Consider the following 15305-nt stretch of genomic DNA (forward strand, 5'->3'; position numbering starts at 1 on the left):
CTGTGACACTACTGCAATAAAAAACTATTCTAAACGTCTGATAGTGTTTTGATTTTTATATTTGCTTGGCTTTCCCCAAAATTGAATTGAGGAAAATTCACCCTTAGGTTTCCAATTATCTCATTTTCCAAGAACTTCTCTCTTCCTTTGGTTATGAGCAGGAAGTATTTGATTTGTGTCTTCACTGTGAAACAACACTATATTTGGTTCTTTATTAATGTGACAAAGCAAGAAAATTGGTTGGTTTGTGTCATCAGAAAAAAAAAAAAGGCAATAATTAGAGCAGTAGAAATTTATGGACTAAAATTGTGGGCATAAAAAATATCTGAGCTACGAGAGTGCTTGACAGCAAGTGCCTCATTTGTATTCCTTTCTTTAGCAAAGGAGTTCAGGAAGGCTCCCTCTCATTCAGTGAGCACTGTCATTTTGGTCACAGAGTAATTTCAGTGTGCATTGTACCTTCCACCCTACAAAGACACTTTGTGTAATTAATATTCAACCAATTTAACTACTGCGCTACTAAGCTGGTTTACTGTGACACACGTAACTTGTACAAACATTTCTTAGAAGGGACTGGCCACAGCAGGCTGCTTTTCATGTTTTGGGTGCAATGCTCCTCTCAGTGAAAGCCTGTGGTTGGCTGTTCACTTGGGAGCTGCAGTGTTCCTCTCTCTCCCCTGAGATATAAATGTAGCTTGGCACATAAGACCCTTATCTACAACAGTTTCTGAATAGATTTTTTGTAAATAATATAGGCTCAGTAGTCAGTTATAGTAAACTCGGAGCAGTTCTTTCAAAGTGTAGCGGTTTATTGCTACACTCCCTCGGCACAGCTGGGAGCTGCTCTCTCAGGACGTTGATACAATGAGTTTGATAAAGAGATACTTCATGGCTCGGGCTGATCTAGGCTGTGCTCAGGTCTTAGCCCTCCTCAACATGAGACCAACTATGTTTCAAGATGGGCACCCTGAAAGTGAATGACAATTTTTGAAGTGCCACTGGTAAACCTGTTTGGACTCAAACTTATCTTAAATACTGGTGATGACAACCCCCTTTTTTCCCGCAAAGAATGTTGAGAGCTTAGCTAAAGCAAGTTGCTTCAGGTATTATTATTCTCCATTTCTTTTAGTATCTCCTAGCATTATGTGGAAACAATAAAAGAAATGTCTTTTACAGAATGAGCTGAGGAAAAATTACATTACTGGCAACCAACACCCGACCATTGTAGGAAAAAACCAATAAACACTGCTTGCTGCTTTTGAGCAGTAGGAATCCTCGGGATGTGGCAATCCTATGATGCACTAGAGATCTTTAGTAAATCTGGATTCTGTAATCTTCTAGAATGCAGTCTTTAACTAAATTTATATAAAGATATTTAAAAATTGAGTATTTAGAACACTGTCTGAAAACAATTACAGTTAAATGAAAATTGTGATAAGAAAAAGATCTTTATGATAAAAATGCTTCCACTGTAGCCTTCAGTGCAAGTAAAAAAAATTAACTCCTGCAATATTACCAGTAATTGTCAGTGAAACTTTATTGTTCCATGTGAAAACTGATATGCTTTAATGCAATTTAAAGTCTCAATTTAGAATAAACTGGTTTTATCTGACTTTCCGCTTAGTCTGTATTTTGCAATTTTATTCTCCTTTTATGGAACACTACTACTCCCCATCTGTCTTTCATTTGCTTTTGTAAGATTTTATTTTTAAATGTACCACATTCTAGGAGGGGAATTTAGAAATCATGTAAGTTCATTGAGGAAGCCAAATCTGTTAAAACACACTTGGATTACTGTGACTGAAACAATGTGCAATTCATGACATAAGGAAGTTAGAAGAGTTCTAAATCCCTTCATTTCAGACATCAAAGACATATTAACTCCTTCACCCCACATATGCCAACTCAACCATTTCAATAACAAAGAGGTAAGTTAATAAGAGATATTTAAGTTAATAAGAGATATTTTAAAACATTGCTTTTTAAATAGATTTGGCTTAAAAATTGTTTGCTTCAGGTTTCCACTGAGCCAACTGTATTTCTGAGTGTAAAAACAATCCTGACTACAACAGGTGGAACAAGTGAGATCAGATATTTTCAGGAAAATCTTAGACTGTTTTGAAAGGTAGAAAAGAGAGTACAAAATATGCCCTATAAACAGTTTCTCTAGAAAGCACAATGTTACAAGTTTAAGAGAACTTTTCCTACCTGTAGCTTTTGTGTGGATCAGGAAGCGTAGCTTTTCCTGATTACAATCTTCCATGGCTTAGCTTGGCTTCTGCATTTGAATGTTAAATATGTAAGAATGCCTTGTTTAGCTTGGGAGTTTGCATGACCTCTTAATGAGACACTGTAGTTAGTGTCATTGGGTATTAAGGCATCATGTGACTGTAGATGAAAATAAAATCCTTTAAAGTTTGCATTTAATACTTCCTAGAATCTGTAACCCTTTACCTGCAAGCTGGATAAAAACCTGATAGAGCTCACCGTTTTCTGGCCAGAGTTAAAAAAAGGAGAAGCGGAAGAACACGCGTCAAATAATTCCTTTCCTCTGGGGCAGTCACAACCACCACAACAAAGCCTGAGCCTGTCAGTGTATTCATGCTGCCACTTGCATATTCTTAAAATTAAATCTCCCCATATCACAAACAGTGCTGGAGGAATTTGGCAGAAAGTTCCTCTGTTGCATGTTGCCTGGCAATGACACTTATTCCCCACTGTTTTGTGTGATTCTCTAAAGAGAAATTCAGCTCTAAGGTGTATTTGCAGGCGTCACGTCACATTTACCTGTGAAAGCTGCCGACTTTCCTGGAGTCATTTTGATTTGAGTGTGGTGTTTCCAGAAGTGATATGAATGATGTCCTGTTGCCACAAACAGTTGAGAGAGTTTTCCCCGTACGGGAGGAGAGGTTTATGTTGGGCAAGCACCTGGGTCATGTGTGATCTTTAACACATGTACCGGGAAGCTGTAGAACAAGCCTCCTGGAAAGAACTGGCACTAAGATTGCATCACCCTAACTGCCTTTGTCGCAGCTGGGGGGTGCAAAGCAGGGCTAACAAAGCCTTCTCAGTAGTATAAATAAACCTTTTTTTTATTATTATTATTTTATTTTTTTCACTTATGTGAAGTTTGGCTACTGTATTGAGTGGGCGTGCTGTTCTCACTCTAAACAACGCCGGCTTTACAGTTGCCTCCTTGCCTTGCAGGGATTGCATCCTCGCCTTCCCTGTGGGAGGAGGGTGCTGGATTACAAACCAAGGGCTTGGTTTGCCCTGCTGTATTCCCCTCGTGTCCTCTGCAGTGAGCTGAAGCCGACTCTGTCAAACGCGTGTCAGCAGCGGGCAGGGCAGGCAGGTCCCCTGCCCCGGAGCAGGGACTCAGATGCGCCACCTGGCCCCAGCCTCCCGCTGCAGGAGCCAGCACGAAACGCTACGTGCAACCAAAGAAACTCATAAAAGCTGCTTTGGATATTCTTATTTTAAGCAGACAACAATGTCATAACGTGAAGACCAAGTGTCATTTGCAGGTTATGAGCTAGTGTGCTGCTAAGTTCTGCAACAGGTCTTTGGCACATTTTAAATATTTTTCTCTTGCAAACGATTAGTTTTAGCTGAAAATGGACTTCGAGAGCCGGGAAGTTTGTTAATACAAAACCTTCACTAAACTCTCCAAAGGCTCTCTGGTCAGTAAATAAAGAATTGCCAGGCTGACACATGCTCAAGTTGTGAGAGAAGGTGAGGGGGACAGAAGATGCAGTTTAGGGCTACCTCTGCAGCATGGATCTGCAGCTGTGAGCAGCCCTGTGCACAGAATGTGCCTTATGGCCCATATGACCCGTATGGTCACCCCATGGCCAACTTTGTATTTTTGCCTGTGGTATTTTGCCACTGTACTTGCAGCTGCTGGGCTAATGAGGTGGGCTAACAGCCCGAGAAATGTCCCAGTCAAAAAGCTGCATTTTAGGCCAGGAGGCTGCTCCAAGTAAACACAGTGAGGCTGCCTTCCCCCCTCTCCTGATGCTTGGCATCTTTTTCAGACCCCTTCCATGGCTGCTGTATTTTCTGTTCCACAGATGGTTCATTCTTGAGATTTCTTGAACCAACACCCGATATTTCTGTCATAGTAGGGAGTTCTGCCCCAGCCCCTGCAATCCTGACTGTGCTGTAGTTTTCTGTATGTGCCAACTGCTGGGATCTTTCTGGGTTGATTGCCTGACAGGTTTTCGCAGATGTGTCCTGAAGGAAATGATCACTTGTCTCACCAATCCATAGTGCTTGCTCAAAAACACGGGTGTGACACTTTTTCAAAGGAAAAATAGTTGAGACATTCAGCCTTCAGAAATCCTCTTTTCCCTCTAATCTCATTCTTGTACCTTAGTCGACTGTTTTGGCTGATGTTTTCTGGAGAATGTTCCTGCTGTGATAGAAGGCTGCCTCGAAAAATTGCAGCCTAAAAGGCTGACTTTATGACTTTATATGCTATTGTTAATGTGATATTACAGTGGGAAGTGCTGGGCAATTTACTAACAAGCAATGGGATAAGGTAGGCAAATGACAGCAAACTATCCAGTTGCTTTGGAGATGTTCTGTTTTCATCTGTGCTACAGCCTGTCTGCATTTTTGCCTCATCTCTCACCTTGCAATTCTGTGTATTTCACTTTAAATGTGTTAACTAGCTCTATTTTAGTCTAGGAGCTTTCTCACATGCACTGAAATGCATGTGTAATCAGAGATGTAGTAGGAGAGCAGGCAGATGATTTTATTTATACAGTGTTATGTGGTGAAAGCTCTGACAGTGGGAACATGTGAACACGCCTTAAATCCATTTTTGTATATTCCCTGCTGAGGCTGGAGAGGAGAACACTGAGCAACTACCAAAAGAGCAGGTGCTGCAAATGCAGAGTGTACCATGGCTGGGAACACATCAGGGGCTCTGCTGAGTTGGATGGTAAGCAGGGGCAGCATAGGTCTGGGATGGCAGGGAGAGGAGCTTGGTAGGGGCAGATTTTAACAGTTGCTTGGAGAAACGTGATTTTAAGAGCATGTTATACTGGACTGGAAACATTTCCTCACACTCTTCTGCTCATTTGCCTCTGTTTTCAAGTGAATTCAGCATTGTATAGCTTGTCCTTGATAGTGCAAGACCCTTTTTCACAGAAGGGTGATGGTTCAAACTGCCCCTTCTGGAGAAACACATGATAAAATGCCTCACCCTGCCTTGAGAAGCATTGTGATGACTATTCCTGCAGCCTTTGACCTTCCTGTTAAAATTGAGAATTGAGATTATGAATTAGATGCACACTGAGATAATCAGTTCATGCCACAAAAGTCAGGAGACTACCTCCAAAATGCAAGGAATGGTGTTCTGTAACCAGGCTGGAAAGGTAAACTGCAGGAAAAAATGTAGCTCACTGGCCTCCCTGCAGCCATGTGGTGATCAAGGAAGAGATATTGAGTAATGCCCATAACAGGCTACAAGAACCTGAAGTAGGTTATATTTGCAGCACAAATACTTTATAATGATTCTTAGTAACAAGTCCTTTTTAATTAAATCTTTCCAGAGGCCCTAGTCCACACTTGGATGACTATCTGGTCAGTTTTATGATTATCTTAAAAAAATGCATTAAAAAGTATGAGGAAGAAATAAAAATAGATTTGAAATAAAAAACCTAGAAGATATAAAAATAGATTTCAGAAGTCTGTCCTTTTGCAGTCTTAATATTTATATTAAAACAGGTATTTTTAAATCTTTAATCAACAAAATGAAAGAATGCAGATTGTTGTTAACAGCTTTATGGAAGTGCCCCAGAGGACCCATTTTATGACGTATCATATGGACAAATTTATAGTTTTTTGTCAAAGAGATAATTCTCAGGATTTTAAGCTAAACAGTCCCTTCTGCATACGAACACCATTTCAGCAATCAATATTTGCTTTAAATTCTCATTGCAAAATGGCTAAACCTTCTGTTTCCGCAGGTAAAGGGCTTGAGTGTGCATCGTGGAGAAATCAGGGTTGGGGAGCCAGTGAAACCTGTATGCCTTCTGAATGCAGACTTTTCCAGGCTACATGTTAACTCACATTCTGATGTTATCTGATAATAATGTGAAAAAAAGTCGAATGGCCACAGGCTGTTTGAAATGAAGTCACGGGCCATGCATTCCCCAGCTGTGCTGCAAAGGAAATGACTGATAAAAATATTTTTTCTAGCTGACCTCCGGCTTACCTTTGTCTGCCAAAGAATTTCCGGCTAATTCCCTGTTAAAGCTTTCTTGCAGCTACAGCCTATTCCTAGAATCTTCTGTGTCAGAAAATACAGACCCCATCTGAGCTTGTTTACAGATGTACTCTATCTAAAAGATAAATGAAAGCTTGTTTTCTAGAGATGCAAATAGTGCTTCTTAACAAAAAGTAAATTGCACTATTCCTATGTAGGGGTAGAACAGCACTTGGTATTTGGATGGCTCATTATTGGAGAAAATACTTTGTCTCAGTACCACTAAATACTTGAGGACAGGTTTGTGAAGAAGCAGTCACTCTTGCAGAAGCAAGTATTAGCAGCCTGAAGCCGTTCAGAAACATGTGTCTGTATGGGCTCAATGTGACAAGTCTGACCCCTGAGAAATTAATTCAGAAAGCTGGCAAGCTGAATGAGCTAGGTTAGGCACAAAGTGTGATTCTTGGGGGTGTCCTGTACAAGGCTAAGAGTTGGATTTGATGATCCCTGGGAGTCCCTTCCAACTCAGATTATCCTGTGGTTCTGTGATTACATTATACTCCATTACTACCCCAAATCAGCCACTCTCCTGGCAGGCAGAGGATGTATTTTACTCTTCCAAGATAATGAAAGAACTAACTTTCCAATATAACACAGATTATGGAGAGTGAGTTCAGGGCCAAAATGCACAAGTCATGCACCATGTTTGAAAGAAGGTGAAAGTTGCCTATGTTTGGGACAGGATCCTGGGAACTGTGGTGCCCGCAGCCTCTTTCCATAACTTCACAGGTCTGAATGGGAGTGGGGTTTCAGGTCCCCTTTTTTTTGTGTGTTTTTTACTGGGTTGGTCACAAAAACCTTAATGTCTGTTGATTTGCATACTGTCAGTATGCAATCTAGCCATAAACATCTTCTAAGCATGGTGGTTTATTTATTTATTTATTTATTTTTGGCAAATCTCATTGTATTTTGAATGCTTGATTTAATTAGCTGCAATGGGAAAAATACTGGGATTTTTCCTTCTCAATACTGTCCTTAAAATTATTTATGTACAGGCCAAAGGAAGTTGCAATGCCATGTCCCTCTGCCAGAGTGAAATTTCCATGAAATTAAGGGACTCACACAAGTCTGCTTCCATAGTTTATTAGTACAAACAATGCATACACAAGACTGTATATTTGTTTGAAGACTGCAATAGATTTCTAATTTAACAACTCTGTAACAAAATTTAACTAAATTTGACATTTATGAAAATATAAATCTCTGATTGGGTAGGTTTTCCCAACAATACAAAGTTTACATAAAAACATTCAATATGATCTATTGTTGCAAACCAGTTAGGAAAAATCATTCAGGTCACTTAATATACTATATTGGCTTGTACACTGAACATTCACACACTACATTAAGTTCTAGTTTAGCATTCATTTCTTGGAAATTTGTGACATGGAATTCTGATTTTAAAAATAAGATTATTCTGTTTAAATAATTTGAAAATATTTCCATGGGTGTGCCACCTTTAAGATACACAAGGAGGCCAAAATTTTCTTATCCTTTCAGATGTTGTCCAGTACATAATTTTACTTAGGAAAATGTAAATTTTTTTACAGAATTTGTCATTATTTCACAATTTCTGCCTTGACACTGGTAAAACTGTACAAAAGGCTCAGAACAGTTTCTAAAGCAGAAAGTGAAACTTGTATGTATGTGAAAGTAAGAAAACCCCATTACAAACTGGACTAGGAAAGGACCTCTGGACAGCCTTTACATTTAGTGGAATATTTCAGCAGATACACAAACAGTCCTAGAGTGTTTGGTCATTTGATCTGTATTTATCATGGGAAAGAACAGAAACAATACTAAGGCAAATGTTATAAGGACTAATGCATGGCATGTCTGAAAACTACCAGGGTTACTTTGGAGACATAGAGATACTTTAGACTGTCTTACAACAAAATGGACAACAAACTTTTAACATAAAGAAATTAATGTCTTTAAGTGTTCATCAGTAACGCCCCTTCTCTTTGAAAAATTTTCATTACGACCTGTACTAATATACACTATGAAAACGAAACGTTTCCCCAAACCAAAAATAAAACCCCAATCCCTACACTTCCTTTAAAACTCAGGACTTTTCTAATTTTTATCACAATACAGAAACCTGAAATCCCTGCATGCATTTAAAAAATAACAACTTTCATTCTGTTCATTAAGGTGAACAAATACTTGTTGCCTCATATGCTGACATGTTAGCAGCTGACTGGCACCTACTCCTTTCAGCCCAAAGATTAATCTCAATTCAAAAGAAAAATAAAAGTAAGTATTTTTAAAATGATGATGGAATGTATCAAGTGTTCCAGGTTGGCAGGTGACATCTTGTCATTGCACCATCAAGCAGAAAAACACATTTTTGCAAGTGGGTATAAAGTTGACTGTTAGCTATAGACCCATCTAGGTGACTTGGAATATAAAATAGTGGTCTGACTTCTCACCAATCACTTAGAGCCTTACTTCTAGTTAAAACAGTTTGTCAACCACGGATATGATCACCTAACTTCTGTAATAGCATAACAATTTTGATAGTATTGCTAGAAATTTTTAATCAAGGCCCTGGTGAAATTCTGGACTAAACCTTGTATTCCGAAATTAAAAAAAAACAAACCCTGCAGCCCATTTGCTTTATGTTTGCTTTTATGTTTAGAGAAATGTAAGACAGGAAAAAACAGCTGGTCTGCCCTCTGCTGTTTCTATCTGTCTTGCAAGAAACTGATTTTTACATGAATTCAGAAGACATACCTAAGCCAGTGTACTATTCAGATAAGGTCATCCAGATGGTTACTCAGTTGTCAGATGCAAAACTGTGTCCTCTGCAATCTATGGCTGAGCACACTTTCTCATAGCAGTAGCTGTGTCTTTTGGTTGGTGTTGCTTCACTCACCTCAGCCTCTGTAACTGTGATGGGGCTATCCCTTGCAAATACTTCTGTTGATTCCCTCCAAATGCAGTCTGCAGTGACTTTGAAACTATAATTGTGACACTTTGGCCTAATCACTTGTGTTGTGTTGTTGAAAATCTGACGGCTGTTTGAAGTAGCAATTTTGATTTTCAGTGCAGCATCAACACGATCCACTACAGTGTAAGTACCTATACTTCCATCATCAAATCCAATAATAATGTTTAAATGTCTCTGTGAGAGTGCAAGAAAAGTGGGAGTTTTATAAAGGGAACAGGCACCGATGTTTTTGCCATCTGCTAGCCTCATTACAATTAAACTAGAGACTGCACCATTATCATCATCTTCTTCCCCGCGACAACAAATGTACACCAGGTAGCGGCCATCGCGAGACAGCCTCTGCCGCCAGATGACACCCGGAGCGTGAACCACACGAAGTTTGCCGCTGTATAAATCAAGCACGTTGATGTTCTCATCACCACGGGTTATAATTCCCAGCTTCCCATTTGGAGATATTTCAAAGTCTTCCAATTTTTTTAAGAAGTTGGTGGGCAATTGTACACGTCTGCAGATGACTTCCTCTGTTAGGCTCCAAATGTTCACAGTTTCAGTAGAAGTTATAAATACTACAATGTCTGGGCAGTCTGGTATCAACTTAATATCCACAATGCTTGCACCATCATCACAGCAAAATTTCTTTGTTATACTGCCTGTCCAGAGACTCACTGCCAACACTTTGTTTTTTGCCATTCCAACTACAAATGTATTTGCAGTTGTTATAAATGCATTCTGTAAGGCAACTAAAATATTGCAAACCCTATGTCCTGTAGCCAGTCGCCAAACTCTGGATGCATTTTGCTCACAGAGAGAGACGACAAACTGATCATTATGAGTAATCATTAGCTCTGATATTTTTTGTCCATTAATGCGAAAGATATTTTCACCACTAACCGTGTGCCATACATACTGGCTGCATTTATCATCTGAAGTTACCATTATCTCTCCAGAAGAGGTCAGCACACAGTTTTCAACAATACCTTCATGCTTGAACACAGCTTCAATAAATCCAGTGCTGAAGTTCCACTTATGGACAGAATCTGATCCATCCAATGTGTATATTAATTCACCTCTGGCTGGCAACACCAGTCTTTGGATAGGTTTGCCAGATTTGTCAATATTGGACATAGCAGTTATGATGTCTATATCCCAGATAGAAAGGACACCACTGGTGGATAAGGATAGCAGCATGTTATGATGTTTTGATTTAATTAGCCTGACTATAGTTCCTGAGATTTCCTGTAAGCTTGCCATACACTGTCCAGTATCTCTTCTCCAAACAAAAATGGCTGAGGTATTTTCCATTGAAGCAATTATACAGTTGCCATTTTTGGACAACACGGCAGATATAAAGCGCTCATTGTGTTTAGCTCTAAACTTTTCAGCCACCTTCCACACACGAGTGTCAAGAAGCTCAATGCTGAGAGCCTTACAAATTAAAATTGCACTTTGGTCTTCAGAAAGTTCTATGCTGACAACTTCGCTGTCTTCTCTTCTGCAGTCAAAGTCATCTGTAAGCTGGGGTTTTGCAATTTCCTCTGTATTCCAAACAGAGAGGCTACCTTCACTGTCCACCATCACCATTTCTTGGGCTGTGTCCAAAATGAGAAGGAATTTCACAAATCCACTTGAAAATTCAGAGGTCACAGTGGTCAGCTTCTCTCCACTGCCCAAGTGGAAAATGGTCGCGGTGTTCAAGTACTGCCCGCAGAATGCATAAACTCCATCTGGAGAACACTGCACGCAGGTCACTTCGTACCAGCAGTGGAAGTGATAGAGAGGCCAACCATAAAGCAGATCTATTACAGTAACATCTTTACTGGCCTCCAGCCAAGCAAGCGCATGGTTGACCGATAATGTAAATCCATTTATAAAACTGGAGTCCCCTGCAATTCCACAGTGTTTTGACCCCTTAATTTCCACCTCAGACAGAAGACAGGAATTTATGTTATCATATATCAAAAGAGTGTTGTTTGTTGTAGCTACTACAAGGTACTTTTCATCACTTGTAAGCTTCATCCCTAAGATAACAGAGGGAGCTGTTGTAATTTGCCTTAGTAACTGGCGGGTTTCTACATCCCAGGTGCTAATGGAGCCATTTTCTAAAGCAGCAATAATTGTGCTGGGATTAAATGTAGGCAAAATCTCAGTGACATGCATGCAGCTGGATGACAGTGGCAGGCGCTCAGGGCTGTAAGTCACATCCATGGAGGAATGCAAAGGGACGATAGAGCAGTACTTGGGTCCATCCTTGTCACATTCTAGAAGGAGATGTCTGAGTTTGGGCAATGAACTTACTACTGGGAGAAGTCTCTGCTGTAATTCAGCTGAGAGTGAACCTGGGTATTTTACTACTTTGAACTTTATACTGCGGAGGGTACTGGCCAGAAATTTCAGCTCCTTTTCTTGGGAGTAAGTGTAAGCCAGGTCTATGTCAGAAAGTGCTTTATCAAACTGCCCTATTCTGATCATGGTGTACAGCCAGCTGAAGTTCATGATGACTCCGTACAGAAGATCATCAGTTCTTCCACATCTTGTTAAGTGATGAATAAGCTCTGTCATTTTTCTGTGATTAATAAAAAAGATATCAGGTTCCAATGGGTTACACTGGAAGACCCATGGCTGATCTGGTGCCTGCCTGTCAAAAGCAGCCTGATCCATGCAGTGCTTTTCATCCTCATTCAGGCCTCTACTCTCATGGCCAGGACAACCACTCAGATATTGGTCATTGCTGTAAAAAGGTTTTCTTCGTCCACCTGACCAAACACCAAGGAAATACTCTGCCATGACTGTGTGCATTTCACGCAAGTCTTCTTCATTGTGCAGGTACAATTTCTGGGCAATTAGTTGCAAGTGCCTATTTGCCCAAAGAAGCAGCGTTACATTTTTCACCTGTCGCTCTATTAAATACCCCTGTAAGCCCTCCTTAAGTCTTGCAATGTATATATATGGAATTCTCAGTGGGTTACTCTCTCTGACTCTCTCATTCAGTTCATACATAACACTGTTGTCAAGGGCTAAAATATCCTCCAGTTCCATTTCACTCAGGCCAGATTTGGACATAGTGATGTAGCCAAGTGCTCTTGACAATAGTCTTGACCCACACTTGTTTTCCAGTGACCAAAACAGCTGCTCTATGCTTTCATGGACAGTAACACAGAGGGAGGACTCATCCACATCCTTATGAGATCTCCAGTGCCTGACCTCTCTGAAGGTTAAGTTCACAAACATAGGCAGTGTGCACTTGGAGAATGCCTCATTGACATAGATTTGTTGCCCTGATGTTACTTTCCTTTTAACTCGCAGCAGCTGATGTTTCAGTACTTGACTACACATCTTTCTGTCCCTTGCAGTCAATTCAATATAGTTGCTTTCTTCATGAATAAGGCACCTCAATTTTTGCAGGATCCCATGCTTGTTTGGCAGTGTTGACAAAATTATCCGTACTGAACGTGGAAGGTGAATGGGAAGCCACCAGAGCTTCCTACCATCATCACTATCTGTTAGCTGTTCTAAAGCATCAAATATAATCACCAGTGGCCTGTGAAATGAAGACTCATTCAAGAGATTTATGAACAAGTCCCGAAGGTCATGAATCTTTTTTGGGTAACTTTGTACAAGGCAACGATAGTTGACTGCTAGTTGTTCACATATGCTTTGAAGTATATTCTTCAGATCTGTACTTGTTTCAGTGGATCCCAAAAATCTTATAACTACCACGGGGTCTGAATCTGGTCCCATCTCTTCTTGCAACCAGGAATAGGCCTAGAATATAGAGCATAATTTAGTTTATATCTCAATGAAGCACAGTAACAGAGTTTATAAATAGTGATAGTCTATATATGAATAAACATTAAAAACATTACTGGTTGAATAGAAATGCTTTCACTGGCAGAGTTCAAGGTGGGTGCACTGAATGAAATTCAAATCATATAACATCTTTGTTTAGCACAAATAGGCTTACATCAAAGGGGACATGACTAGAATGTACTCCATAAATCCCAGGGTACTCTTCACAATATCTAAGACTCACCTCTGAAAGTAAGTAGATAGAGTCTCTTATAAATAAACATCCTTAGACGCTACACAATGTCATCCTTGGTCAGGCACACCAGCCTGCCACCTCAACCGGTTTAGCATTGACTCTGACTAAGTATAAAGACGTGTCTCTAAGGACACAGATCAGAGTACAGATTGTGCTTAACTAGCTGGTTACTTTAATCCCTGGCCCATAGAACTACACTTTGCCTTGCTGTACCTGTGACTTTTACTCTAAAACACTGCCACAAAAAGCAAAATGTATCTGTCTCTTGAAGTTTTTTTGGTTAGAGTACTCTAAGCCAGTGAGTGGTATAACTTCTTTAAATCTTCCCAGGCTCTGCAGCCTAACACATCTCTTCACCTCACTTTATGTTATTACAGTGTTTTAAAAGAAAAGCAGAACCAGAGTCTCTAGGCTGATTTATGTACTCAGATATGAAATGAGATCCTGAGTTGCAAATCACAGTTTCGTATATGCAGCTAATGTGACTCCACAGGAAGTAGATAGAGGGATTATAAACAGTATTGTTCCCTTTATTTCCTTCTGGCTGATGTGGTAGTTTCCCAGCTCACTAATCTAAATTCTCTGCCCACCCTTCCAGGAACTCAAAGTTGTGACTGTCACCTGCAGAATTAGGTCTGGTGATGCCAGCTTAGTCCTTTTCGGCATCCTGTAGTGCCTTGCACAAAATGTTTCATTCATTTCCCTGTAGTACTCAGCTCAATGACTTCAATAGAATATGCCAGATAAATAAGTGTGGGTATTTTTGCAGCTTATTACATATAGATTTGTAGCCAGTGTATTAGAATAATTCCAGAATTATTTCTAATGAGAATATGAGATGGCATGACTTGGAAATACATACTGCATTTGTGTTTAAGACTAAAACCAAAATGAGATGTTTAGACGCTTGTGGATTCATAGGGCCTCAGAGGAGCAAGAAGGAAAGAGAGCATTCTAAAATAGACATTGTTAATTCAAAATATATTGATTCCTATTAGATTTCTAAGAGTTTTGACAAACTATATTTGTTTTGGCTAAGCACGATACAAATACATTATTATTGAAAGGTAATATTTTTCTGCAAATGTGTACAATAATATGCTGAATATACATGCTATTATTTTTATTTTATATATAGAAGGCTGCTAGATCTGTTGAGAAAAGAAATAATGAAAATAAGTTGGCCTTTACACACAGTAATGCTCTTTACATGAACTTAGTATGTAAGTTGCCTATTTACCTTCTTTGCTGCTTCAGCTAGCAAAAGAGTCTTCCCTGTGCATGGTCCTCCATATATGATAAGAGGGTTAATGTGTCCTATTTTTCTAGGTAAAATGTATTTGTGAACTATGTTTAATGCCTCACATCTATATTCATAAAAAGTGGAGTATGTTTTACATAGCGATGAGTGTTGAAGAACTTCATCGTACAGCATGTCTGTCTCCGTGTCAAAATTCTGCTGCACTGTAGCTTGGATTATATCAATCATGTCTTCATAGAACTGTTTACCAAGTCCTTCAATGTAATGGCTCTCCACTTCTTGGGAGTAACCCAGTTTCATGTCACAGTGGGTGACGGATGTGTACACTCTCAGATTGGATGATGCGACAATGGTAGGAATGAATTCATCCCTGAGCTTGATCAGTTTCTCATGGGCTTCAGGATCTCGTAGAAACTTTCCAGCTTTATGTACCACGTCCATGTATTTTCCCATCTCTGGAATTTTAACAAAACGCTCAATGTTGGCAATTTTCCGGATGTAACAAACACACTTCTTTAGGAAAGCTGGTGTTTGTTTACCCAAGGCAAAATCAAGTTCATCTTCAATAGCTGGGGATGAAAATAGAACACAAGAGTCTCTCTCAACTTTTCTTTATAAACCTGCAAGAACATGCCCTACCCACAACAGGCAGACTTGATTGCATTTATTCTCTGTAAAAACCAGAAAAAAACAAACACAGAGAATTTGCTGGGTGCTTTTGTATGGGTTTTAGTCTCAAGAAGCACAGCAAACCATTTTTTCCCCCTTTAAT

At 39.7% G+C, this 15305-nt stretch overlaps 1 protein-coding gene across 1 annotated transcript in view; it reads right to left on the minus strand.

Annotated features, from left to right (window-relative positions):
* Positions 1–9056: 9056 nt before the first annotated feature.
* NWD2 (NACHT and WD repeat domain containing 2) overlaps positions 9057–15305 on the minus strand; it is a 49734-nt gene continuing 43485 nt past the window's right edge. The window contains exons 6-7 of the mRNA XM_058837838.1: positions 14513–15102; positions 9057–12992 (exon numbers count right to left, since the gene is read on the minus strand). Of these exons, the coding sequence (XP_058693821.1) occupies positions 9057–12992; positions 14513–15102 (4526 nt within the window). The remainder of the gene's footprint in view (positions 12993–14512; positions 15103–15305) is intronic.

The sequence above is a fragment of the Poecile atricapillus genome, chromosome 4 (genome assembly GCF_030490865.1).
Source record: "Poecile atricapillus isolate bPoeAtr1 chromosome 4, bPoeAtr1.hap1, whole genome shotgun sequence".
Taxonomy (NCBI): Eukaryota; Metazoa; Chordata; class Aves; order Passeriformes; family Paridae; genus Poecile; species Poecile atricapillus.